Source organism: Trichoderma asperellum, chromosome 1 (genome assembly GCF_020647865.1).
Source record: "Trichoderma asperellum chromosome 1, complete sequence".
Lineage (NCBI taxonomy): Eukaryota > Fungi > Ascomycota > Sordariomycetes > Hypocreales > Hypocreaceae > Trichoderma > Trichoderma asperellum.
In genome coordinates, this window is record NC_089415.1 from 4,718,065 (window position 1) to 4,740,151 (window position 22,087).

At 50.5% G+C, this 22,087-nt stretch overlaps 7 protein-coding genes across 9 annotated transcripts; 5 read left to right on the forward strand and 2 right to left on the reverse strand.

Moving 5' to 3' along the window:
* Nucleotides 1-956: 956 nt before the first annotated feature.
* On the forward strand, nt 957-2,764 carry TrAFT101_001455 (uncharacterized protein; the record flags this gene model as incomplete). Its single annotated transcript, XM_024903560.1, has 2 exons — nt 957-2,552; nt 2,633-2,764. The coding sequence occupies 2 exons, from the start codon at nt 957-959 to the stop codon at nt 2,762-2,764; spliced, it is 1,728 nt and encodes a 575-aa protein (XP_024762555.1).
* Nucleotides 2,765-3,543: 779 nt separating this feature from the next.
* TrAFT101_001456 (uncharacterized protein) lies at nt 3,544-5,163 on the forward strand (the record flags this gene model as incomplete). The annotated part of the gene is made up of 3 exons (XM_024905049.2): nt 3,544-3,858; nt 3,953-4,703; nt 4,781-5,163. The coding sequence occupies 3 exons, from the start codon at nt 3,544-3,546 to the stop codon at nt 5,161-5,163; spliced, it is 1,449 nt and encodes a 482-aa protein (XP_024762556.2).
* Nucleotides 5,164-5,732: 569 nt separating this feature from the next.
* TrAFT101_001457 (uncharacterized protein) lies at nt 5,733-6,908 on the forward strand. Its single transcript, XM_024910538.2, has 2 exons — nt 5,733-5,884; nt 6,025-6,908. Exons 1-2 carry the CDS (start codon nt 5,840-5,842, stop codon nt 6,895-6,897), a joined length of 918 nt encoding a protein of 305 aa, XP_024762557.1. The 5' UTR covers nt 5,733-5,839; the 3' UTR covers nt 6,898-6,908.
* Nucleotides 6,909-7,065: 157 nt separating this feature from the next.
* TrAFT101_001458 (uncharacterized protein) lies at nt 7,066-10,238 on the reverse strand. Its single transcript, XM_024901781.2, has 3 exons — nt 9,771-10,238; nt 9,403-9,720; nt 7,066-9,335 (listed from the first exon to the last, which is right to left on the reverse strand). The coding sequence occupies exons 1-3, from the start codon at nt 9,894-9,896 to the stop codon at nt 7,329-7,331; spliced, it is 2,451 nt and encodes an 816-aa protein (XP_024762558.2). The 5' UTR covers nt 9,897-10,238; the 3' UTR covers nt 7,066-7,328.
* A 213-nt stretch (nt 10,239-10,451) lies between these two features.
* On the forward strand, nt 10,452-12,213 carry TrAFT101_001459 (uncharacterized protein). Its single transcript, XM_024910539.2, has 3 exons — nt 10,452-10,790; nt 10,861-11,014; nt 11,074-12,213. The coding sequence occupies exons 1-3, from the start codon at nt 10,702-10,704 to the stop codon at nt 12,085-12,087; spliced, it is 1,257 nt and encodes a 418-aa protein (XP_024762559.2). The 5' UTR covers nt 10,452-10,701; the 3' UTR covers nt 12,088-12,213.
* Nucleotides 12,201-13,936, reverse strand: TrAFT101_001460 (uncharacterized protein). Its single transcript, XM_024901782.2, has 5 exons — nt 13,863-13,936; nt 13,350-13,636; nt 13,211-13,293; nt 12,493-13,145; nt 12,201-12,436 (listed from the first exon to the last, which is right to left on the reverse strand). The coding sequence occupies exons 2-5, from the start codon at nt 13,570-13,572 to the stop codon at nt 12,418-12,420; spliced, it is 978 nt and encodes a 325-aa protein (XP_024762560.1). The 5' UTR covers nt 13,573-13,636; nt 13,863-13,936; the 3' UTR covers nt 12,201-12,417.
* A 3,145-nt stretch (nt 13,937-17,081) lies between these two features.
* On the forward strand, nt 17,082-22,046 carry TrAFT101_001461 (uncharacterized protein). 3 transcript variants are annotated; one of them, XM_066126331.1, is made up of 2 exons: nt 17,082-18,094; nt 18,157-22,046. In XM_066126331.1, exon 2 carries the CDS (start codon nt 18,237-18,239, stop codon nt 21,627-21,629), a length of 3,393 nt encoding a protein of 1,130 aa, XP_065982433.1. In that variant the 5' UTR covers nt 17,082-18,094; nt 18,157-18,236; the 3' UTR covers nt 21,630-22,046. The 3 variants fall into 3 exon arrangements, with proteins under 3 accessions (XP_065982433.1, XP_024762562.2, XP_065982432.1); XM_024905111.2 differs by having other exon boundaries at nt 17,285-18,014; nt 18,157-21,975; XM_066126332.1 differs by having other exon boundaries at nt 17,992-21,975.
* Nucleotides 22,047-22,087: the final 41 nt, after the last annotated feature.

Here is a 22,087-nt window from a genome sequence, read left to right on the forward strand (position 1 = left end):
TCTTTTCTTTCTACTCTTTTTCTTGTTGAAGGGCGTCAGGGTATATATCAGATTCGGATTGGTGTTGATTCTTGATTCTCCAGAGTAGAACAGCTGGATTACATACATGTTGCTTTTTTTTTTTATAGTCACCCTTGAAGTTTTTTTTTTTTTTTTATCCTATCATTTTTTTTTCCTTTGGTGCTTGCTTGTTTGCAGGAGATAATGAATATTTGTCTTGCTCTTGTTCTTCTGCCCCGTTATTACTGGCATGCCTCTTGCACGTTTCACATCTGCCTGACCTCTCGAATGAGTTTCTACTTCTCTTGATGTATATAGTGGTCTACCAAACTATACACTTCCTGGCTTAGGCCGATAGCAATTGAAGGAATAAAGGTCGGAGAATTTCATCTGCCATTTAGGGATCGTGCTGGACAATGTCTATAATGCGAGGTAGCGATATTGCATGTCTGTGGCATATTCTGGGATGAATGAATTGAGGACCACTGCCTTCTACCTTGCAAGGACTCCGCACTCGGCAGAATGTAGCACAAATGCCTAATAGTAGCTGGATATGGACGGACCAACGTCTCTCTATATCTCGTAGCAGGGCCTCTGCTTTCGGGACCTCAGGCGCTATTGATTCAGGCTGCTTAGAGACTTGCCCAATTCGATATTTGCCCGGAATTCGATTATTCCAACGGACTACTAATACCCGGCAGGCTACAAGTCAGCGCACTGTCTGGGGCTGCCCCTCTTCTAGATGGCGCTGCGCCGGCTGGATCCCACCCCCTGGAGCCAAGTGGGATCGGCGCCGTGGCCGAGACCGTGCCTGGCTTGCGGCTGTCATTCTTTATCCTCCTCCATTCAAAGTTACAATCTCTTCGTTTGTTTACTTTATTTATTTTTTGGTTTGTTTGTGTATTTGTTTTGGTTTTTTGTTCCACGGACGAGATGAAGAGTCGGACCGATTTATCATGGGGATATTCAATGGTATAAGCTTGCCACGGAGGGTCGCCCGTCTGGTTCTCTTCAGTGGCATTCTGCTTGCCGCCTTCACCATCTACTACCTGTCCTCAGACATTTCCTTGGACCTGTCTCCAGCCAAGCCCACAGAGCCCGTCTTCGTTCCGAGCTCCTTCGACTGGACGACTGTGAAACAGCACCACGGCGTCGCCGACATCAAGCCGCTGCCCACGAGCAAACCGAATGCGCTCCCTCGAATTCAGGCCGATGCCAGTGTCTTTAAGCACACCGCAGTCAACGAGAAGCGCCGCAATGCTGTGCGCGTCGTCTTTAAGCGTAGCTACGACGCCTATAGGAAGCATGCATGGATGAGAGACGAGCTCACGCCAGTGTCTGGATCGGCCAAGGACCCGTTTGGCGGCTGGGCCGCGACGCTGGTGGACGCCTTGGATACGATGTGGATTATGGGCTTCAAGGATGAGTTCGTCGAGGCTGCTACCGCGGTGGGTGCCCTTGACTGGTCGGTGACGGACTCGACAGCGGCCAACATGTTTGAGACGACAATTCGCCATCTGGGAGGACTGCTAAGCGCCTACGATCTGAGCGGCGAGCGGGTGCTGCTGCGCAAGGCGGTTGAGCTGGGCGAAATGCTGTACATGGGATTCGACACGCCCAACAGAATGCCCGGCTTCTGGCTCGACTTTGAAAAGGCCAAGAAGGGCAAGCTGATTGCCGGCACCAACGACCCGTCGGCGTCGCCGTGCTCGTTGAGCATGGAGTTTACGAGGCTGTCGCAGCTGACGGGCGACAGCAAGTTCTTCGATGCGACGGATCGCATAACTCGCTTTTTGGAGAGGACGCAGAACGACACGAAGCTGCCGGGCATGTGGCCGGTGACTATCAACTTCCAGTCGGAAACGGTTGGCGATAGCAGCTTCACTCTCGGCGCGCTGGCGGATTCGCTGTACGAGTACCTACCCAAGATGCATGCGCTGCTGGGAGGCGTGGACGAGTCTTACGAGAAGATGTACCGCGGGGCTATGGACGCAGCGGTGCAGAATCTCCTGTTCAGGCCCATGGTGCCGGACCTCGACGACATCCTGTTCAGCGGCGAGTTTCGCGCCGGCAGATCGAATGGCGGTCTCGACGCCGACAGCCAGCACCTCACGTGCTTCGTTGGGGGCATGTTCGCCGTCGGGGGCAGGCTATTCCAGATCGACGAGCACGTCAGCATCGGCGAGCGCCTGGCGCGCGGGTGCGGCTGGGCGTACGGCCAGTTCCCCACGGGCATCATGCCCGAGATCTTCGGCATGGTGCCGTGCAAGTCGCTGGACTCGTGCGAGTGGGACGAGGAGCGCTGGCAGCGGCTGGGGAGCAAGAGCATGCCCAAGGGCTTCACGCACGCGCGGGATAAGCGCTACATCCTGCGTCCCGAGGCGATTGAGAGTCTGTTTGTGCTGTATCGTGTGACGGGCAAGTCAGATTTGCAAGATATTGCGTGGAGCATGTTTGAGGCCATTATGAAGGCGACGGAGACGGATCTCGCCAACTCTGCTATAGAAGATGTTACTGTTTCGGGGCCGACGAGGAAGCTTGATTCGATGGAGGTGAGCACACCCTACGTTTACAAGGTGGCAAAAGATATCATTATATAACTGATTGGCTAACCTTTCTTGTCTTATTCCAGAGCTTCTGGTTGGCCGAGACGCTCAAGTACTTCTACCTGATCTTCTCGCCGCCTGACGTGATCAGCTTGGATGAGTATGTGCTGAACACGGAGGCGCATCCTTTGAAGAGGCCGAGGGTAGGGTTACGATGAGGGTAGAAGAAGAGGAAGGTGGAGAGGGGGTTTGAATTGTAAGAGGAGGAATGTCACGTCAATGGCATCGTCAATGCTGCTCTTTGGAGGAGAGTTTTTGAACCTGAAAAGACGTCTTGGATATCTCTCGGCATTTAGCTGTCTTTCTGTACTATGTTGATACGGGGTGAGAAATGAATATCATCCCAGTCTTATACTGAAGCTGGTCGCTGGTTGACAATAACTACCCCTATGTGAAGCGAGTAATGTTGGCTAACAGCCGTATTTTTATGACACAAACCACATGGGCCAGAGACGGTATATGATTCGAGGAACATGGACTCCCCTATGGACAGCGTTCTATCACTTTTCACGCACCAAAGGTTATAGCCATGCTGCAACTCGATTTAGCCCGAATCTGGGATAAACCCCCCGCTCCGTCAGCGGCTATTCAGCGATCCCCAAAACTTGGCGTTGACCAGTTCTAATCGTCTCCCTGCGTTTGGCGGCCGCAACGATGACCTCACCAGCATTCCGGCCCATATGCCATACAAACGATGCAACGCTCTGAGGCGTAAAAGGAAGCTTGGGGAATGAATCCCGTAGCTGCCTCTTTTGGTTTGAGGGGCGCTCTACATACATGTACACATGCTGATGCTGATACTGTATTTAAACTTCATAGTACTGAAGGGAAATTGACTTCATACATGTAAGCTTAAAACTCTATTTCCCGCTCGATCAAGCGCCCCCCTCCTAGAGCTAGAACAAATCATATCCCACAAGCAGGTAACTGGTTCGTTATGACGGGGCATGTTTCTCTTACAGCGACATTATCGTCGTTGCTACTGTTGTCGCTGCTGCAATCCGGGATTGCTGCCGCGCAGTCCTGCTCCAACAACCTCAGCGTCACGTACCCCACGCCCGTGGCGGCGAGCGGCTGGCAGTACCGCCTCATTGCGAATGGCTTCACGAGGCCGCGCGGCATTGCGTTTGACAACGACGGGGGGCTTCTGGTCGTGGAATCGGGGGCTGGGTTGACGCATTTGACGCTGAATGACGAGGGCGGGACGTGCTTGACGGTGAAGAGCAAGAAGAGGCTGATTGCGGATCAGACTGTGAGTTTTTTTTTTGTGTGTGGTTGTGTGAGAATGTGAGGCTACAATATGGAAAGTTGTAAGCTGACATGAGTTAAAAAAAAAAAAACACCAGCTTAACCATGGACTCGCTCTCTCTGGTGATGGCAAAACCATCTACGTCTCATCAGCCGAAAGCGTCTTCTCCTTTGCCTACGACAGCCAAGCTGTCTCTGTTGATCTCTCCTCCAACCGCACCCTCGTCACGAACATGACCAACTCGGATCACACCACGCGCACGCTTCTCATATCCAAGAAGCAACCAGACACGCTTCTCGTCTCCCGCGGCAGCAACTCCAACCAGGACTCCGCCGCTGGCGACATCACCAGTGGACACTCTCAGATTCGCAGCTATAACATTACGCGGATAGGCAAGGGGGATGCGCCGTTCGACTTTCTCGATGGCCATGTTCTTGGCTGGGGCTTGAGGAATTCCGTTGGCGTCGTTGAGCATCCTTCTACGGGGGGTATCTGGTCTGTCGAGAATTCTGTCGATCAGCTGGAGCGCCACGGGCAGGATATACACCAGAACAATCCCGGAGAAGAGCTCAACTACCATGGCACTTTGGGCTCTAGCGATCATCAGGGCGGCAACTATGGCTATCCGTACTGCTACACCGTCTGGTCGACGTTGGGGTTCCCTGGTTTGGGACATCTCCAAGTTGGGGACCAGTTTGCCGATGATGACGCTCCGTCTAATGTGACGGACACAACTTGCAACACCGATCATGTCCCTCCTCGTGTTGCTTTCCAAGCTCATTCGGCTCCTTTGGACATTAAGTTTAATTCCAATGCCTCTGAAGCTTTTATTACCTTTCATGGTAGCTGTAAGTCGCTTTGGAAGGTCTTGATGATGGATTGTGCAAACATGGAATCATATGAGAATACGCTGACACAATGAAAGGGGATCGAGATGATCCCACAGGATACCGCATCGTCTCCGTCGCCTTCGACTCCGATGGCCAGCCAACTGCTCTGCAGAATAGCACCAATGCCGTTACCGATGTCATTACCAATGAAAATCTCACCAATTGCCCCGATAAGTGTTTCCGCCCCGTGGGTCTAGCATGGGACTCGGCTGGTCGACTGTGGTTCTCGTCTGACGCCACTGGAGAGGTATTTGTCCTTGAGCAGACGAACAGTAGTAGCAATGGGACTAGCGGTAGCGGCTCGAATGGTTCTTCTTCTGGTGGCAGTGACAATGCTGGGAATAGCTTGAGCTTGGGGAGGCCCGGCCTTGTGGCAGTTGCTCAGGCGGCGGTCTTGGTTGGGATGCTTCTTTCTTGAAGAGGAGCATTGTGAAGATGATGCTGTATTTATGGCGTCCTATATGTATTTACTCAGCTATTTTGTCGTGTGCCACTATTTGTAGAGTTTAAGCTTGTGTCTGTACAGCTGTACAGCTGTATAAGCGTAGGTATACAGTCTTCACACCGATTCACTGCCGGCTCTTCCTGTACATGGGTTATAGTATCTTGTATGCTTTTTTTGAGGCTCGTTTCATTAATAGCTACCTTTCCATATACATGCGGTACACAAATTCCATGAGCAATATGGAAATAACGCACCAAGTCTGGGAGAAATGAATCAGGTGTCATCTAAATCTGACTCGATATCCCTCTGGTCGCGGTTTTGAACGCCAGGAACGCCAACAAGACGACCGGATAGCAGACACCGGCCCGGCTGCAGAGCCAGATCCGGACCCGCCTCCGCAGCGCCCATATGTCATCCTTTGACCGGTATTCGGTGGCCAATTCCGGGGGACTGAGGGGAAAAGTTGGGGCTCAAAGGCCCATAACTCTCGGGGGGACGCGCATATATAGCTTTACGTCTTTCCGCTTGGGTCACGCTGCAAAGTGACTGAAAGGATTCAAGTTGTGATTTTGTCTTTTGTAAATATACCGCTGCATTATTAGCCTCTTTTTTCTCTTCTTCTTCTTTTTCTTTTACTTTTTCAGACAAAATGGCGTCAAACTTGAAGATTGCGCTTATCCAGCTATACTCCAAGGTGAGCCTGCAATTCCGGCGCTCTTCATCTTAGCCACTACCAACAAACAAACAAACCCCTGCTCGTTTTTTCTTGGCCGTCAACACCTCTTATATACACACCAGGCACTGACTTTCTGGGCCTTCAAATGGGTTGAATAGCCCCTCGACATAGCCGGCAACTTTGCCCGCGCAGAGTCGTACATCCGCAAAGCCGCCTCGCAGGGCGCAAACCTGGCCGTCCTCCCCGAATACCACCTCTCCTCGTGGAAGGCCGACTCCGCGATCCTCCTCGCCGAGGCCAAGAAGCAGACGCCGTACCTGGCGCGATACCAGGCCCTCGCCAAGGAACTCGCCATCGCCATCGTCCCCGGCACGATCCTGGAGCCGCTGCCCGCCGCCGCCGAGGGCGAATCGGCCGACGAGGGCGTCGCCAACGCCGCGTACTTCATCGGCCCCGACGGCGCCGTGCTGGGCCGCTACCAGAAGAAGAACCTGTGGCACCCGGAGAGGCCGCACCTGACGGCCGACGCGCTGACGCCTCACACGGCCTTTGACACGCCCTTTGGCCGCGTCGGCCTCATCATCTGCTGGGACCTGGCCTTCCCGGAGGCGTGCCGCGCGCTGGCCGCCGACGGGGCAAAGCTTGTCATCTGCCCGACCTTCTGGCTCAACAGCGACGGCGGCGACATTGGCGCAGAGGTGAATCCGGACTGCGAGCGGCTGTTCCTGGAGAACGTGGCCGTTGCGCGGGCCTTTGAGAACACGTGCGCCTTTGTCTTCAACAACACCGGCTCGCCGCTGGGCTCTGCGGCGACGGGCAAGGACGACGAGGGCACCGAGTTCATTGGCCTGTCGCAGGTGGCCATGCCGCTGCAGGGCGCGCTGGGCAAGCTGGGCGTGGAGGAGGGCATGAGCCTGGTGGATGTGGAGGGCAGGGTGCTGGACATTGCGGAGGAGGTGTACAAGGTGAGGGCGGATATTGCCTTGGAGGAGTGGCATTATGCGCATACGCTGAAGAATCTGGCAAAGTAGAAAGGGGGTTTGGGGGGGAGGGCAGATGGAGTGGATGATGAATTACCTGAGTGAGTAAATTATTAGTATTTACTGTACTTTGTATATAGGAGTAGTACATACATCTACGTGGGGGATCAAGACAAGAAGAAAGAGAAACAAAAAAGAAAGAAACAAATTGAAAAAAATTCCACATTGCAAATACTCTTCGGTGATTGCTTGCTTGGCCTTGCCTTGTTCAACTTCCACAGCTTGCGTCGTCGGGTAGGATATTGAAGCAATTTCAACAACCTCTCTTTGGCAAAAAGAAATACAAATCATCATTCATCAGTTTACTCGTGACAATATTATATATAAGAAGAAAAAGATCCTTAAAGAAGAGAAGCAAAGGGACATTAATTATACCATACTCCATAATCAAAATTCAGCGCTCCTCTCGCCCCTCAAACACCTCAGTCCTTTCTTCTCATCTTCTTCCCCTCCTTCTTGGCTATCTCCTGATGAATCTCTGTCCGCAGCTCAACCCCCGACTGGGTATGTTTGTGCAAGAGCTGGTCCAGCATTCTTTTCGCTTTCGCTTTGCGCCGTTGCAATTCACTCGAGTCCTCGGCCGCTGGCTCCAGGTCCACAAATTGGCTAATGTATTGGAGCTTCTCGTCATCGCGGTACGTCCATATGCCTTGTACGTTTTTGGGTATGTCTTCTCCCTTCTCGAGGCTCATTAGCACTCTTTCCATGAGGACCCCAGGAACCCAGCTCGTCCGGAGCATGGCTTCGGAGATCATTTCGTCAGAATAGCCCGCTTCTCGATAGTGCTTTGTCCATTTGTGAAACTCCCTTGTTTTCCAATTCTCCTCTTCATCTTGCTGCTCCTCTTCTGGACTCTGCTCTTCCTGTGTGTTTTCTTCCTGTTGATGTTGCTCTTGTTCCTGCGCCTGCCTCCTTTCGTGTGGAGACTGCGTCTGGGGTTGCTGAAACGACGACGGTAGTGAACGCTTTTTAGAATGAGGTTTAGTCAGAGTAGATGCGGATGGCTCCTCTTCCATTATAGTTTCGAGCTCCCTATCGTTGAAATGGTAGCCAGAACTTCGAGCTTGATTATGATTGCGAGTTGGCGTCTCTTTATCAACATGTTCGGGGCTCACAACCGAGTCACTCTCACTCCGTAATTGTTGAGAAGGAGTATTATCAGCCGGTTCCTCTGGTGACCACCGTCTTTGGCGATCTCTCATCGGTGTCCTATGCCGGGAGTCTTCCGCCTGCGTTTGATCGTTGTCCACTAAACTACCTAACTGTCCCGGTGCTGATGCCGGTGCGGATGATCGTCTCCCTGACCTCTCCCTGCCCTCGGGTGTTACTGGAATCGTAGCACCTATTGTGCGCCTCCGTTTGGATACATCTTCTGGTGTTGGTGATTGCCCATCTGTCAGCCTTTTTCTCGCTTTTGCTTTGCCATTTCCGTTCCGTGAAGGCGTTCCGTCGATTCGCTGCGACGCTCGAGGCGTTGTTGGCTCTGCTGCATCCTCTCCAGTCGAAACAACAGTTTCTTCGTCTTGTTCGCTGCCCTCGTCGAGAGCGGCTTGGAAGCTCAACATTGCCTCTACAAACCCCGCGAGATGACGATGGTAGCTCGTCTGTAATAAAGTGGCTATGATCTCTTTGCTTTGAGCCCGGCCGAAGCCCACATACTGCGCTACCCGTCTCCAGTCCACCTCCTCTAGCGGTAGAGATTGCGTGCTTACTGCTTGAAACAAGTCCCATAGGTCAATCCTCTTATCCCTAATGACAAACTGCTTTTCAAGCTCCCTGTCGTTCGCTTCGCAGTAGTCTTGAAGATCACTGTAGAACTGGTCTCTTTCTGTAAAGGAAGACGGACTTCTGTCAACGCCTGTATCATCTTCAGCGCCTTCTCCTGCATCCTCTTCCTCTTCCTCTTCCTCTCTTGCTTCTTCTGCCCCCCCCTCAACGATCTCTTCTTCAACGTCTTCCCCAACATTTTCTCCACCTTTGACTTCTTGGCCGCCTTCTGATTCTGCCTCGCTGTCTTCAATTCGCTCTTGCTCTTCACCAGTAGGTGCATCGTGAAAAGGGGTTGAATCCTTTTCAGTGCCATCGCCAGTCTGCTCAGAGGCAACCTCGTCTGTAGTACTCTTCCTATTCGTATTGTCAGATGGTGTTGTCTCTTGGCGCCGTGTTGCATCGCGTCTAGCGCTTCTGGGCGAAGCCTCAGTTCGACGTTGAGCATTTTCGACGCCTCTACCAGCGAGAGCACGGGTTTGTTGTGGCGGCTCTGGCCAATCCTCTCTTTCGTGCCTCCTTATGATCTGCCTCGCAGTTATCGATGCATTGCCCACGTCCAAGTTGGCCATCCTCGCTAATCGATCAATATCATGATTAGATCTTAGCGACAATATTTTTACCCATCGAGCTCTCCATGACTGGTAAGTGTGATGGGGGTACTAATGGCAGTTAGTATTTTTTTTTTCTTTTTCTTTATAGATTAAAAATGTAAGGATACAAACATACTTTGGCCTCCAGGTCCTGATACATTCTATTCCCAGCCGTGTCTATGCCTTGTTGAAGGACATGCTTAGCAAGAATGGCATCATCGAGCTCTGTAAAAGGGATGCGAGATTTTCTGGCACGAGAGCCCGCGAGCACTGGCCGAGGCTGGCCAGGAGGTGGCCCAATCAAGTACTTGTCTTCAACTTGAACAATACCAGCCTTTACCGACTCCGTAATGTATTTCCAGGAATATGATCCCAGGGGCGCGTCTTTCCTTGCGTGGTCTGCAATGAGCATGTCTGCATCTTTCTCCAAAGGGACGACAATCCCCGAGTTGTTCTGGGAAGCGTTAGCACCCACCAGATAACATTATGCAATTCTCAGCGTACCTGAATATTTTGGATAACCCAATCCCTTAACGGAACCCAGCGGGAAACCCAGAATTTCATCCCCCCAAAGATGTTACCGCCTCCCTCAGCACCAGACACCCCCTCGTATGTAATGTGAGATGCCATAGTTTTCGATTGCTCTACAGCAACTCTTTTCACGCGTAATTATTATTTCGAGAAACTAAGAGCTCTGACCCTTCGTTACAAAAGCCCCGTAGGCACGTAACACATAAATGCTCATTGATATAATCGTTTTTTGTCGCGGTAACAGCAAACGTCATCCAAGGGCGAAGGAGGTGAGTGAGACGGAAAAGCTGCTCAACAATTGAAAGAGCAAAGGTGAAACACGGTTGAAATATGCCGTTAATATCGCTTCATAGGTGTGGATTCAGTACTGGTATCTGCCATAAATAAATCCCACGCCTTTTTTCCCGCTTTTTCTAGGTCATTTCGCCCATTCGTAACTCCAAACTCATTCACACAACCTGCATGAGATGAAGACGCGTGGGTGAGGGTCGCGGGATCACGTGATATCGATTCCAGATGCGCATCGGCTTGCAGCTGCTATCGGGGGCCTAGGCGAATAAAAGGAAAATTCGGGATATAAGAATAATACGGTAAACACAAACCCAAGGTTTGAGATGACATCAGCTTCTGCAGGTGGTGACAGCTGTCTCAGCCACATTTCTTCTCATTTCTGTTTCTCTTCATTCCGGTTATTCGGCGCGCAGCAGTATACGAGCTCCGCACGCCTTAATTTTCTTCCGCTTCTTTTTCATTTCTTTATAGCCACAGCTTCACATATACCTCAGCGGGTTTAGTCTTTCGGCAATAGATTTTAAACCATATATACGAAAGTATTTCTTCTGTCACGAGATATATTTCTCTGTTGGGTCATGATAATCGAAACGTGCATGATCTGTCCGCCAAAATGGACGCTTTGAAGAAGGTTATTCTTATAATTTTAGCCATATCCTTTATGGTGTTTGTGACCTTTTTCGGTAGACTACCAGCTCTAAGGTAAGTAGAAAGAACAACACCGAGATTTCTCACCGCAAGAGGACTTTATATAAACAGGGGCAATTCATAGGAAAACACCCATCGCTTGGTTATACCGACTGATATGGATTCACTTCCCCAACCTGGTAACAGGTGTTGACCAGAAGCTCACCTCTGGAAGAGTAACTGGATCACTAATATGGATATATAATCGTCTCATGTTTGATCGCCATCCCACGATCGTGGTATGTTATTGCAGCATTCCCCCTTATTGTGCTCCGTGACTTACACACAGGCTTCCAAGATCTTCTTTCTACTGATCATGACCGTATCCGAATATTTGTATCTTCCTCAGATCTGGCCCAAGATCAGTCTCTTTACCAAATCCACCGTTCTCGTCACCGTCGTCGTGCCATACGTGCTCCTTTATCTCGCGTGCGCTGCAGACCCAGGCTACATCACTCGTGAGAATCATGCGTATTACATGTCTCTCTACCCCTATGATCACACTCTATTTCACCCTGGAAACGAATGCCGCACCTGCCGGTTCATCAAACCTCCGCGCTCTAAGCACTGCGATATATGCAAACGCTGTATCGCCAGGGCCGATCACCACTGCGTCTTCATCAACTCCTGCGTCGGCTACGGTAACCACCACTGGTTTCTTCTCCTGCTTTTGTCGGAATGTGTCTTGAGTACTTATGGAGGCGTCTTGGGCCTCTATATTTTAAAGGCAAAGATTAAGGCAATGTACCCGATGTGGTCACTTTGGCCTCCCAAGGACATGGACTTCAACAAGTACTTTGCCATCTGGGGCGTGGGCCTCCACGGCGACATCCGCGTCGGTGCTTCCACTCTCCTCGCGATCCTCATATCGCCTCTAATATGGGCACTTACTATCTATACCATATTCCTTATCTACTGCGGCACCACAACCAACGAATCTATGAAGTGGACTGATCTCAAAGAAGATATGCGCGACGGCTACGCCTTTCGTCGTCCTTTAGCCCCCAATCGACCCCAGAGCAAGCAGTGGGAGCCTCCAACTCCTCGGTGGCCCTCATCTCCAGAGTGCATCATAATGACGACTCTAGACGGACAGCCACCAAACAGTGAAAAGAAATATCCCGGCGAGGGGCAGTGGGAGCATGTATGGGATTTGAAAGACGTTGAAAACATATATGATCTCGGGTTCTGGCACAACATGGGCGATCTTTTTGTATCCAACTACGAACCTGGCGACGAAGCAAGTGAGCCTCTTGCCGAGCGCCGACCGCGAGGAAGGAGTATATCTACAAAGCTTGGACACCCTCAGTAAATAAAAGCGGTTACTACATAACCACACACTACTTTAGATGTATTTTACAATAGCTTCATAAGAATCACACCTCGGGGATTTAATAATGGTATCTGATGTTTGAGATTTTTTTGCACAAGATGGAACAAGTTTTTTTTTTTTTATTATGTTTATCATCATTCATGTTCATCGTATCTACACGCTTCTAGGGCTTATGTAGACCCTTCAAGACTAGTTAAATATATACCCGTGGTAGAGACGCCGACCCCATGTCTTTACCCTCATCTAAAGCGCTGTAATGGAGAGAGAAATATTATAAAAAAACCATTTCCAATGTGTGCATTGTGGCGATTATAGAATAGTGCCAAATCTGTTCAGAAAAATTAGTATACTGCTTAAATGACTTGTATAACATATCAAACTTACCCAAAGGTTTGCTTGATGCTTCGGACGTAATATTCGCCCCAGTTTCTCTTAGTGACGTCTTCCTGACCGACAGGGACACCCTCCCAGGTGACACGCATTACGGTGACGTGGTCGATGTCGTTCTGATCAAACTCAATGTTGAGCTTTGAGTAGTGGCCAGCGGGCCACTGGTTCAGCCGCCAGCTCTGGACAATCTTCTTGGGCTTTTCTAGCTCGAGGTACTCTCCAGAAACGTTGCCATCAAAAAGCTCAAACTTGCCTCCCTTCTTTGCTCCCTCGAACAGCTTTGGGGGCGCGCGAGTGAAGGCAGCCAATCGCTGAGGGTCAACGAAAGTCTCATACATCTCTTCAGCAGTAGTACGGAACTCCTGGTCGTCACGCACTGTTACCGTGTTGACAGCACCAGAGCTGCTTACTTGAGAAGTCGTGGCTTGAGCTGCAGGCTTTGATGAAGACTGGGGGAGTGTTCTAGGGGTAGAGAAACCGCTGGACGGGTTGGAGCCAGGCGCGTGCTGAATATCCTTTCCATGCTCGGCAATCAATGCACCAGCAAGTTTCTGGAATTCCTTTCGCAGCTGAGGAACGAGCTTTGATCGAACAAGATCTTTGACAGGCTGCTTCTCCTTTGATTCCGAAAAGATATCAATCTCGAACTAATGACACAGTTAGTGATCTAAAGGGACTAGGATAATCAATGGATAAGGACATTTATACATACAACATATTCGTCCTCTTCTGTATCGTGAGCAATCTCGGGGATAGTAATGTTACCTGAGACCTCCTCGATCTCGGCAGTGGATCCTATGGGGAGAATCAGCCCCAGACGCTCTCATCCTGAACGTTGAGGTCAACCATACCGGAGTACTCCAGCACTAGCTTCACATCAAAGATTGTAATGACTTTTCCCTTGCGCTGGCTGACATCGACATCGCCAGACATGCTTTGAATCTTGGTGATCTTGGCCTTGACGTCTCCATTTTCAGCCTCAAGTTTGGTCAGGTTTTCACCGAACCAATCTTTCGCCCAGCCAGACGCATCCTTGTTCACCCAGTGCCAGTTGTTAGGGTTGTGCAGAACCATTTTGAATAGATGGGTTCGAAAATTAAAAATTTTTTAACTGGTCGTCCGCACAGCGGATAGAGTCCTGCTCAGTCCAATGGTTAGCATCAATGGTAGCCATAGTCTGGGCAGAAGAACAAGCAAAATTGATTGGCAAAAAAAGGATCAGAAGTGGTCATAGACCACAGCATTTTGGTCATCAATGAAGGGAGTACAAATCACTCTATGACTGGTGCCAGCTGGTATCTCATCATGTAGGTGAAAAAGCAATGGTGGTGGAGAGTAGTGTGGGAGGCTCGGGTCTAACGTACCGTAATGAAGAGAATTGATGTGATGCTGGTAAAAATTCAGGTGATGGTTTGAAGCAGAAAAGGAGAGAATTGGCGGGCTGCTTGGAGAGAAGGAAGAGAGGGAAGAGATAAAAGCTTCAGAATGCTCTAGAATTTTATGAGCCTCGTCCCCACAAAGTGGATTCCATTGGCTGGCCAATGTAGCCTCACATATCCGAGATTACATAATCGCACAGAACATTGTAACCTCAGGCACAGACAAGCACCTTAAAGATATTAGAGTGGAAGTCCTGTTAACTATTTAGAAAAGGGGGTGGCTGGAATGATAGGCCAATTCAGAGAGGTCACGTCCATTGCTTCATGCGCTTCTACAGATTTAGCTACAGGGAGCTGTCACTTTGCCATCTTCATAGGGAGCAGCTCCGATTGGCGCAAGAGCTTCATTGTGAAAAAGAGGTGGAAATGTTATCCGAAAGATCCGCTATAAACCCGCAGCTTTGCTAGACATGGAACTGAGCTGCCTTTCAACAACAAGCCTTCTAAGACCAGAGTCATGATGATTAGAGTAGTATTTAGCTTCTGGTGCACTAATCAGCGCAGCTGGTAAACTAATGTAATACACAAAGTAGCTACAGTTGAAAATAACAATTTTCAATTGGCTAGATTTTTGACTCACTTTTTCAGCCATTTAATTCTTTCTTTTTCCTAGAGAGTCTTTCTTCTTCCTTCGAGAAAGCTACGGAGCTTTTTAAACCAATTAGCCAATTAAAGCCTTTGTTTTCTTTCACAAAGCCCTTCTAACCAATTAAAATTAAGCTTTCCTTTTTTGCTCCATAGCTTTCGCAAGGAAAAAGAATGACCACAGCTTTCTCGAGCAGATGCGCTCCTTCGGTCATCTTCCCGCTGGCATCAACTTATCTTGTACGGTACTAAAGCATTCTGATCTGACCTAGTGGTATGCTGTTACAGTAGCTACCATCGGCAGTACATGTAGGTTTGCAATTCATCTAGAGATTGTAGCCACGTGGGGATATCGCATTACTCTTGCGGCTTATTGCGTTTTGCTGCTTCCTAGCATATGCTGCTATCTGCTTGATTACAAGTAGTATCCTCTGCGTGCGAGCGTAGCATTGAATGTAAACATTTCACTATGTAACATTAAGACTACCACCCACGGCTCCTGTCCCCGCCTGGCTGCTGCTTGTAGATGGCTTTTCGGCAATTTATATGCTACATATGTTTGCTTACCTACATGCAGCCAAGTCATCTACCATGTCACTATGCTGTTTATCCCAGCAATATACAATTTATTTCCGAAGTGCAATCTATTATTAGGAACATTACGTACATAGTACAAGAGGTGATTTATTGTCTGACTGGTTGTCTCCCTATGCCGTGACGGCAACAACGCTTTTAACTTGGCTGGTAGGAGTAAGTAGAATTTCGTTTTTAAGGTCAACGTGTATAGTTACGTGTACCTATTCACTGCTGATGCCAACTCTAAATTCAGAAATCGAAGTCCTAGCCTCTAATATTACAAGTATCCCGGACGTGTGCCCGCCATGCCTTACTCTCAGTGCTAGTAAGCTTTATCAAGAGGCGGGGCTGGCGCCAATAACGCTGAATATGGGCATTGCATGATACTGGGTAATCCCAAAAGTCAGATTAGTAGCCGCCGAGTGCCGAATCGTCAATGCATTGCTGACCTCCACCATCGATCGATCAAGTCGACCGCTGCCACCACTCATCTATCGAGGTATGATGGCACTCTGCGGGCCAGTAACGCGAGCTGCCTGTAAGGAGTAAAAGGCCGAGGGCACCTCATTATCAGATTCCAAATAGTGGGTGTGCAGATATTGTCATTGCTCAATTTTCACTCGCACTACCCAGCGCTTAACAAAATCACCGACGGCATTACTACATGTATGCCGTTATGGGAGAGTCTTGAGCGTTTTGCGCCCACAGCGCAACGCTACGGAGAATTTTACTGCGTGAACAATCAGTCAGTGCGGATAGGGCGTATGAAGAAAAACTACAACTACTAGTACTAGTACAGTAGTGTTATCATGAGCAAAAGAGAGAGCCGAGGAAGTAGCCGTGTGGAGTAATATCGATTGTGTGACCGAGAACACTTTTTCCTTTTCACATCTTCATTGCTACTCATCGATCCAGAGTCTGGGGTGGCAGGTGGTGAGAGAGCCGATCTATTCTGGGAGATGGATCCCCGAAGACAGCTCTGATTGGCAGCTATATTAAGAACACGCGTGGTTCAAATGGCTGCCGGCGCTTAGTAGCGCATTGAAGCTTCTGGCCAACCGGAGGCTGTTCTCGTCAATAAACTCGCATGGAAAGCAGAAGAGAAAAAAAGCGCGATCCACGCAGGGGGCGGGTCGCATGTTTTAGCAGCAGGTACCGAGTACTTGGCTAGATGCACCAGAGATGCGACCGACAGCTGCATTGTTTTCGATGAACTGCTCAGCAGCCTCGATAATTGTCAGAGCACGCCACATGTTTTGTAACACAACCTGACACGCGGTGCATGCCTGCGGCTCCCTCTTCTAGATTTGTTCTCTCGGCCGAATGATGGGCGCACAATCGACTAGGAATACACGTTTCATCCTGTGAATCCCCAATCTACCTGTAACCGACAGCCGGATGCAATGCAGACAGACTTGTCTGATAAGGAAAAGGAGCCAGTGCACATCGGTTCTTGAATAAACGACGTACCCACTTTGCTGTCACATTGCATCACACTACTCCAGACCTGGCATCTCCCGGGATATTTTCTATTTTTTCCTGTTCCTTGTTTTTGGTAATTCGTATGCGCATGCCACCTCGTGGTGCTCGTAGTAGCAGCAGCCGGGCACTCGGAGTGGGATCAACTTTGAAAATCCTCCTGAGAGTTGCTGCTTCTCCTTTTGGCTTTTCAAAACGTCTTAGGAGGCGCATCACGCTTGAAGAAGTATCCCTAGGCGGAGATCCATGGCTGCCTGGGTGCTCGATACCTCCCTAGTCCTGGTGATAATCCTCCGTGTAGTTCAAAGTACCTACAGCAACAAAGTCCCGGGTACAAGGGATTGCATACAGGCGCCACAAAAACGCTTTAGATGCCCTCGCTTTCTGGTCGCCTCGTCCAGGCTTGGTTTAGCGCGCACCGCTCAGACAGGGATCCTCCACCAAGGCTCGCGCTCTCGGCCAAGCAGGTCTCGCCATCACCATCAACGGCCCGCCTCTTCAGCATCGCATTTTCCCCTCCATGCGCGCCTCTTGACGGTAGCTTGTGCCTAGCGGCTCGAACAGGTACGAAGTACACACGGGCAGTGCTCGATAACGCCTCGGCCGCGCGACAATCATGTACCTGTACCTCCTGGCATGGCTTGCTCCCGTCTTGGGATGCCGTGCGACTCGCCATGCCTGATGGCCTGGAATCCTCTCGCGCAATTCCTCCCCTCCCACCTGTCCATACCGAATACAGGGCACCGTTTGTGCCTGTATGGTGGCAGCCGGCCTCCTTGTCTCGCTAGTCCAGCGGCTTTTCCCCTCCCTCTGGTGTCTCGCCAATCCGAGGGCTCAGGCTGTTGACCAGCTTCCGTCCGTCACCTGAAGTCGATGCTCTGGGTGGACCCCGAGCATGGGCAGGCAAACCTCCAAAATAGCAGCAAAACATCGAAACACAGACCTCATCTGGCATACCGCCTCCTGGCCGACTAACGCAACTGACAGGGCGTGGAGAGCGCTTCCGCCGATAGTTCTGACATCCGGCCTGATTTGGGGGTCCATCGCCAGATCCAACCTTCCACCTGCCGTCCAGGTTGCACCCCTCGGCTGTCTCAGACATTCTCTGCAAGCCCCTAGTTCCAGGGCCGCCACCAACGTTGGCGAACACGGGCGGTTGGGCCCCGGAAGCTCGAGCCAATATGTCTTCCACCTCTCCCCGTGATTCTACGCGTCTTCGCCATGCACTTCATCCGCTCTCGACGACGTCCTTAGCGGGCTACGGCAATCAGCTCGTCTCGCCCATATCGGCCGTGTCCATGGCCTCATCTCATGTCCAGTCGATGCACACGCCAGCCAGCGCCATCATGCCGTACAACCCACAAGAATGGGTGGCATCGCCAGCGGCCATGCCAACGACAGAACGACCTCTGACGTTCGTGGGAAGCGATGCTCAGGGTGGGGATTTTCTTCTTCTTCCTGTTCTTTTTATAGATTCTTCTTAAATTCTTCTTAAATCTCTCCTTGGATCCTCATAGGTCTCCATTGAGCCATCTGCAAATGGGCGATAATAATATGCTGACCAGATTCGAAATGACAGCTTCTCTAGCAGCTCCTCCTCCACCTCCGCCTTATAGTCCTCCAAGGAGGAATATACAGCAGCAGCCTCGACCTCTCACCATGGCTTTCGACTACACGCCGGCGCAAATAGCCGCCAACCCCCCTTCGAGATTCTCTGCCCTTCTGGGCCAGCGGCCCTCTCCTGAGCCACCAGTTGCTGCTACGCGACCATTTCCTCCGCCACCGGGTGCGAGCGGCAGGGGAAGTTCTCGCGAACGCCTTCTTGCACTGGCATCCTTGGGACGGCGAAGAGATGCTGGGCCATCGCAATCTCCCGAGCCAGCTCACCCTGTATCTGCTTCTAGACGGACCGCCGGGCCTTCCTTGTTCCATTCGCCGGAACATGAACGAGTTGTATCAGCCACTGCCATGAGTCCTGATACGTACCCTCCCGCGGCTCGTAGGGCTGCTTCCACAGGCGCCATCGACACGCCGACATCTGATCGCTCACGGTCTACTTCTCAGACAAGATGGGAGCCTGGTATGCCACTTCCTCCGCCTCCACCTGGACCACCGCCCTCGTCGAGCAGATCACAAAGTGTACAAAGCATGGACAGGAATAATGTACCCATTATTTCTCCGCCAACTCGCAGACCACCGCCGTCCGGCGTATCATCCCTGGGGCCCGTGCCTCCAACACCGGCCGACTGGCTAGATAGCGACACGCCACCCACTACTCGGCCTCAGCCTCCAGCATCCCCGGGACACCTACAGCCCATTGCGTCTTTGAAGACTGGGGAGTCGTCCTCACAATCAATGCAGTCACCACAATCCATTCAACCAGGAGGGCGATCTCCCAACCTGACGATCGATACAGTAACTGCGAGTAATCCAAGCGAGCCCATAGAGCCGGCCTTGAATTCCTCGGGCAGTGCAAGTGGTTTGAATCGTGCCAAGGCCGTGCGCCATGATAAGACAATCTTACAGAGAAGAACCGAGAGTCGCACTCGACATGAGCCCCGTGGATCCCTTGATAGTGCGCTAGATGCGCGTCAGATTGCCGATATTGTTGTTCCCGCAACTATCAGCGGTCTAACTCGTAAATTAACCATTGGAAAGACAACTCCTCGGAGCAGTGGAAAAGCCCCTATGGATCAACCCCTTACTGGAAAATCATCTGGACAGCATGACTCCCGAAACTCGACTCCTCGGGCACCAGATTCGGCCACAATGCTGCATCGTGAAATAGCTACGCCCCCATTTTCGCCAACGCCGGCTAAGACCTACCGGCAATTGGGCGGAAATCAAGCTGCGGTGCCAAAATCTCTACCTACTCCACCACCCCAGGCCAGGTCTAGCTCTGGTTCGATGGTTGCTGAGGCATCACGTTTGGCTTTGTCTGTAGCGGCATCCCCATCAAAGGAAGCCATTGTGAGCCAGAGCGCCGCAGAATTTGCAACTGCATCAATCGAGAGATTTCGGTCGTTTGCCGTTAAAGAAGCCTCAGCCACAACAGACGCAGATCGGGTCCGTCTCTTTTCAGATTTCATAGTTGCCGAGTCTAGAATCCGGCGGGAGAGGTACTCATCAGCCATTGGAGCAATGGGATCTGAAATTTTCGATTTGAGTCGGGATCTATTCCGTCCAATGAGCTCCACGCGACGAGAGTCGGTGAACTCTCCGTCTGTTGGCGATTGGACTCCAGAGTCATCGGAACCAAATCGGTCTCATAGAGGCTCTGTTAGCTCCGTCCATCAAGCTGAGGACTCGTCAAGTTCAGCTCCGGCATCTGGGAGTCTTCCGCCATCCCCTGGGATCAAGCAACCGCTCAACTGGGGCGGCGCTGCAAACTATATGCCATCATTGTCTCCTATTCTTAGTATGAGCGTGAGCGACAACTACGAAAACGGAAGCTCGCGTGGAAGACCTCCTAGCCGATGGTGGGAGACGGATTCAAATAACGATCCAAATCGAGGTGGCTTTGAAAGATCCAAGCGCGAATCCAAATATATGGGCGTGCTTCCTAAGGACCAGTGGATCGAAGAGGAGCAGACTACACCACATTATGCGTCCACCGGCGAGCAAAGCTCCATATCGGACTATCCTCCAGAGAAAACTGGCTGGCATGACGAGGGAGAGTCGGTATGGACTCCTCAACCGTCGAATACCTCTGTGGCGTCTACCCCATCTACAGCAACAAATAGACAGAGGCTTTTGGATGTGTCCAGGCTGGTCACCATGCCGCCTCCTTACCCAAGACATCACCCTGCAGTGAATAACAATCACCCCAAGCTAACATCGATTCGCTCCTCCGTACGGTCTCTAAGCGAGCTGGACGAGATTGAAGGGTCAAAAGAGCGATTTGCCTCAAGCAGTCATCGACGCAGAGAAGAGGCTTCCAAAGCGGCAGCAGAGCGCCGCGTAGCTTTGAGATCTAACTTGCAGAAAGAAATCAACTTGGGAAATTTGGGATATGCTGATGCCGCGTCTATTGAGTCTGACTTCAATGAACAAGAAAAGGACAAAAAGAAAGAAGTGGAAAAGGTTGAATATGAACATTTCCAGAATCAAGTGGTATTACCGCTGAACGATATTCTTACGGAGCGAATCTCTCGAGCAACAGAGCTATTTGATGACTTGGCCCGCCATTTATTCGACAGCAACGAAATCGATGCTGACATGCCGCAAGAAGAAGGTGATGATAAACCGGAGCTGCTAGAGAAGCTGACCCTCCTCAAGTGGATATTTGAGCAGCGCGAGTCTCTGCACAGGGCCATTTACGACTTGCTATCAGACCGCAATGCTCGTTATCGCGACGTCGTGCTGACGCCGTATCGGCTCTCCAAGAATACGGAGAAAATCAAATCAGCCGAGGCATTTTTCAAAGAGGACGCAGACAAGCGGGAGTACGCATTCGCAAATGAGGTACTGGACCGAGCACGCGAATTTAGGGCCGTGATGGACGAGGCAGTTGCACGCGGTATCGAGCTGCAGCTTTCTGCGTTTTGGGACATTGCCCCACCGCTTTGTGGGCTTTTGGAAAGCATCCCATTGGATCTGGAGGGATTCTGCGTCCATATTCCGGCATTGGAATACGAAGAGAACCCGGTGTATCATGATCACCCGCTGCAGTACTTGTACAGCTTATTACTCCATGCTGAGAAGAGTACATATCAGTTCATTGAGGCACACACAAACCAGCTGTGTCTTCTTCACGAGGTTAAAGAGGCAGTGGTCAACGCCAAGGCTCGAGTGCTTGCCACGCAGCTCACCGAAGTGGATGGCACGCCTATCCACCCTGAAGATCGACAGCTACGAGCCAAGCAGATGCGAGAAATAGAAAACCGACGGTTAACAGAGGATCTCAAAGAAAAAGTGCGAGTTGTACAGGACCAGTGGAACAGCTCACTGGGAACAGCCATGACGGCAGTGAAGGAGCGGACCGGCGAGTGGTTGCTGCAGACGGGAGGATGGGACGAATCACTAGAAGACAACGGGGTTGGAATGGTGTGAGCGTGCGTTGATATTAGTGGCTTTTTTTTCTCTCTCTTCTTCTTTTTTCCTTCTCTTTTTTACGATAATGATGATGCGAGGAGATACAAAAGACGAATTTTGATGACATCTGACAATTGGCAAGCGAACAGTTGGAATTGGCATACATATATATATACATGCATATATATTTGCCTGACTTTTGATACCCCATCGAGGCAATTTATACCTGGCCTGGAGCTTTGGCATTTTTCGGATATTTCATTGTATATATATATATATATATCTATACACTTAGATAACATGTACAGCCGAGAATGGCGCACATTACATATAAAATATGAGTGCATATAGTATATGGCTTCCCCCTAGCTTTTCTTCATCCTGGCTGGATGGTTGATTGATTAATAAGCGGCTGTTTAGACTGCTGCTTCGTCTGAAGGAGTGTGTCGCCGGGTTGTACATGTAAAACCTTCCGT

Bases quoted from the DNA above. Each gene is read 5' to 3' on its own strand.
- TrAFT101_001457 (XM_024910538.2), top strand. From the start codon at position 5,840: ATGGCGTCAAACTTGAAGATTGCGCTTATCCAGCTATACTCCAAG. The intron at 5,885-6,024 runs GTGAGCCTGCAA...TGGGTTGAATAG, and splicing joins TTATCCAGCTATACTCCAAG to CCCCTCGACATAGCCGGCAA.
- TrAFT101_001458 (XM_024901781.2), bottom strand. From the start codon at position 9,896: ATGGCATCTCACATTACATACGAGGGGGTGTCTGGTGCTGAGGGAGGC. The intron at 9,721-9,770 runs GTACGCTGAGAA...AACGCTTCCCAG, and splicing joins GGGTTATCCAAAATATTCAG to AACAACTCGGGGATTGTCGT. The intron at 9,336-9,402 runs GTATGTTTGTAT...AACTGCCATTAG, and splicing joins ATCAGGACCTGGAGGCCAAA to TACCCCCATCACACTTACCA.
- TrAFT101_001459 (XM_024910539.2), top strand. From the start codon at position 10,702: ATGGACGCTTTGAAGAAGGTTATTCTTATAATTTTAGCCATATCCTTT. The intron at 10,791-10,860 runs GTAAGTAGAAAG...GGCAATTCATAG, and splicing joins GGTAGACTACCAGCTCTAAG to GAAAACACCCATCGCTTGGT. The intron at 11,015-11,073 runs GTATGTTATTGC...CAGGCTTCCAAG, and splicing joins ATCGCCATCCCACGATCGTG to ATCTTCTTTCTACTGATCAT.
- TrAFT101_001460 (XM_024901782.2), bottom strand. From the start codon at position 13,572: ATGGTTCTGCACAACCCTAACAACTGGCACTGGGTGAACAAGGATGCG. The intron at 13,294-13,349 runs GTATGGTTGACC...TTCTCCCCATAG, and splicing joins GCTAGTGCTGGAGTACTCCG to GATCCACTGCCGAGATCGAG. The intron at 13,146-13,210 runs GTATGTATAAAT...CTGTGTCATTAG, and splicing joins CAGAAGAGGACGAATATGTT to TTCGAGATTGATATCTTTTC.
- TrAFT101_001461 (XM_024905111.2), top strand. From the start codon at position 17,759: ATGTCTTCCACCTCTCCCCGTGATTCTACGCGTCTTCGCCATGCACTT. The intron at 18,015-18,156 runs GTGGGGATTTTC...TCGAAATGACAG, and splicing joins CGTGGGAAGCGATGCTCAGG to CTTCTCTAGCAGCTCCTCCT.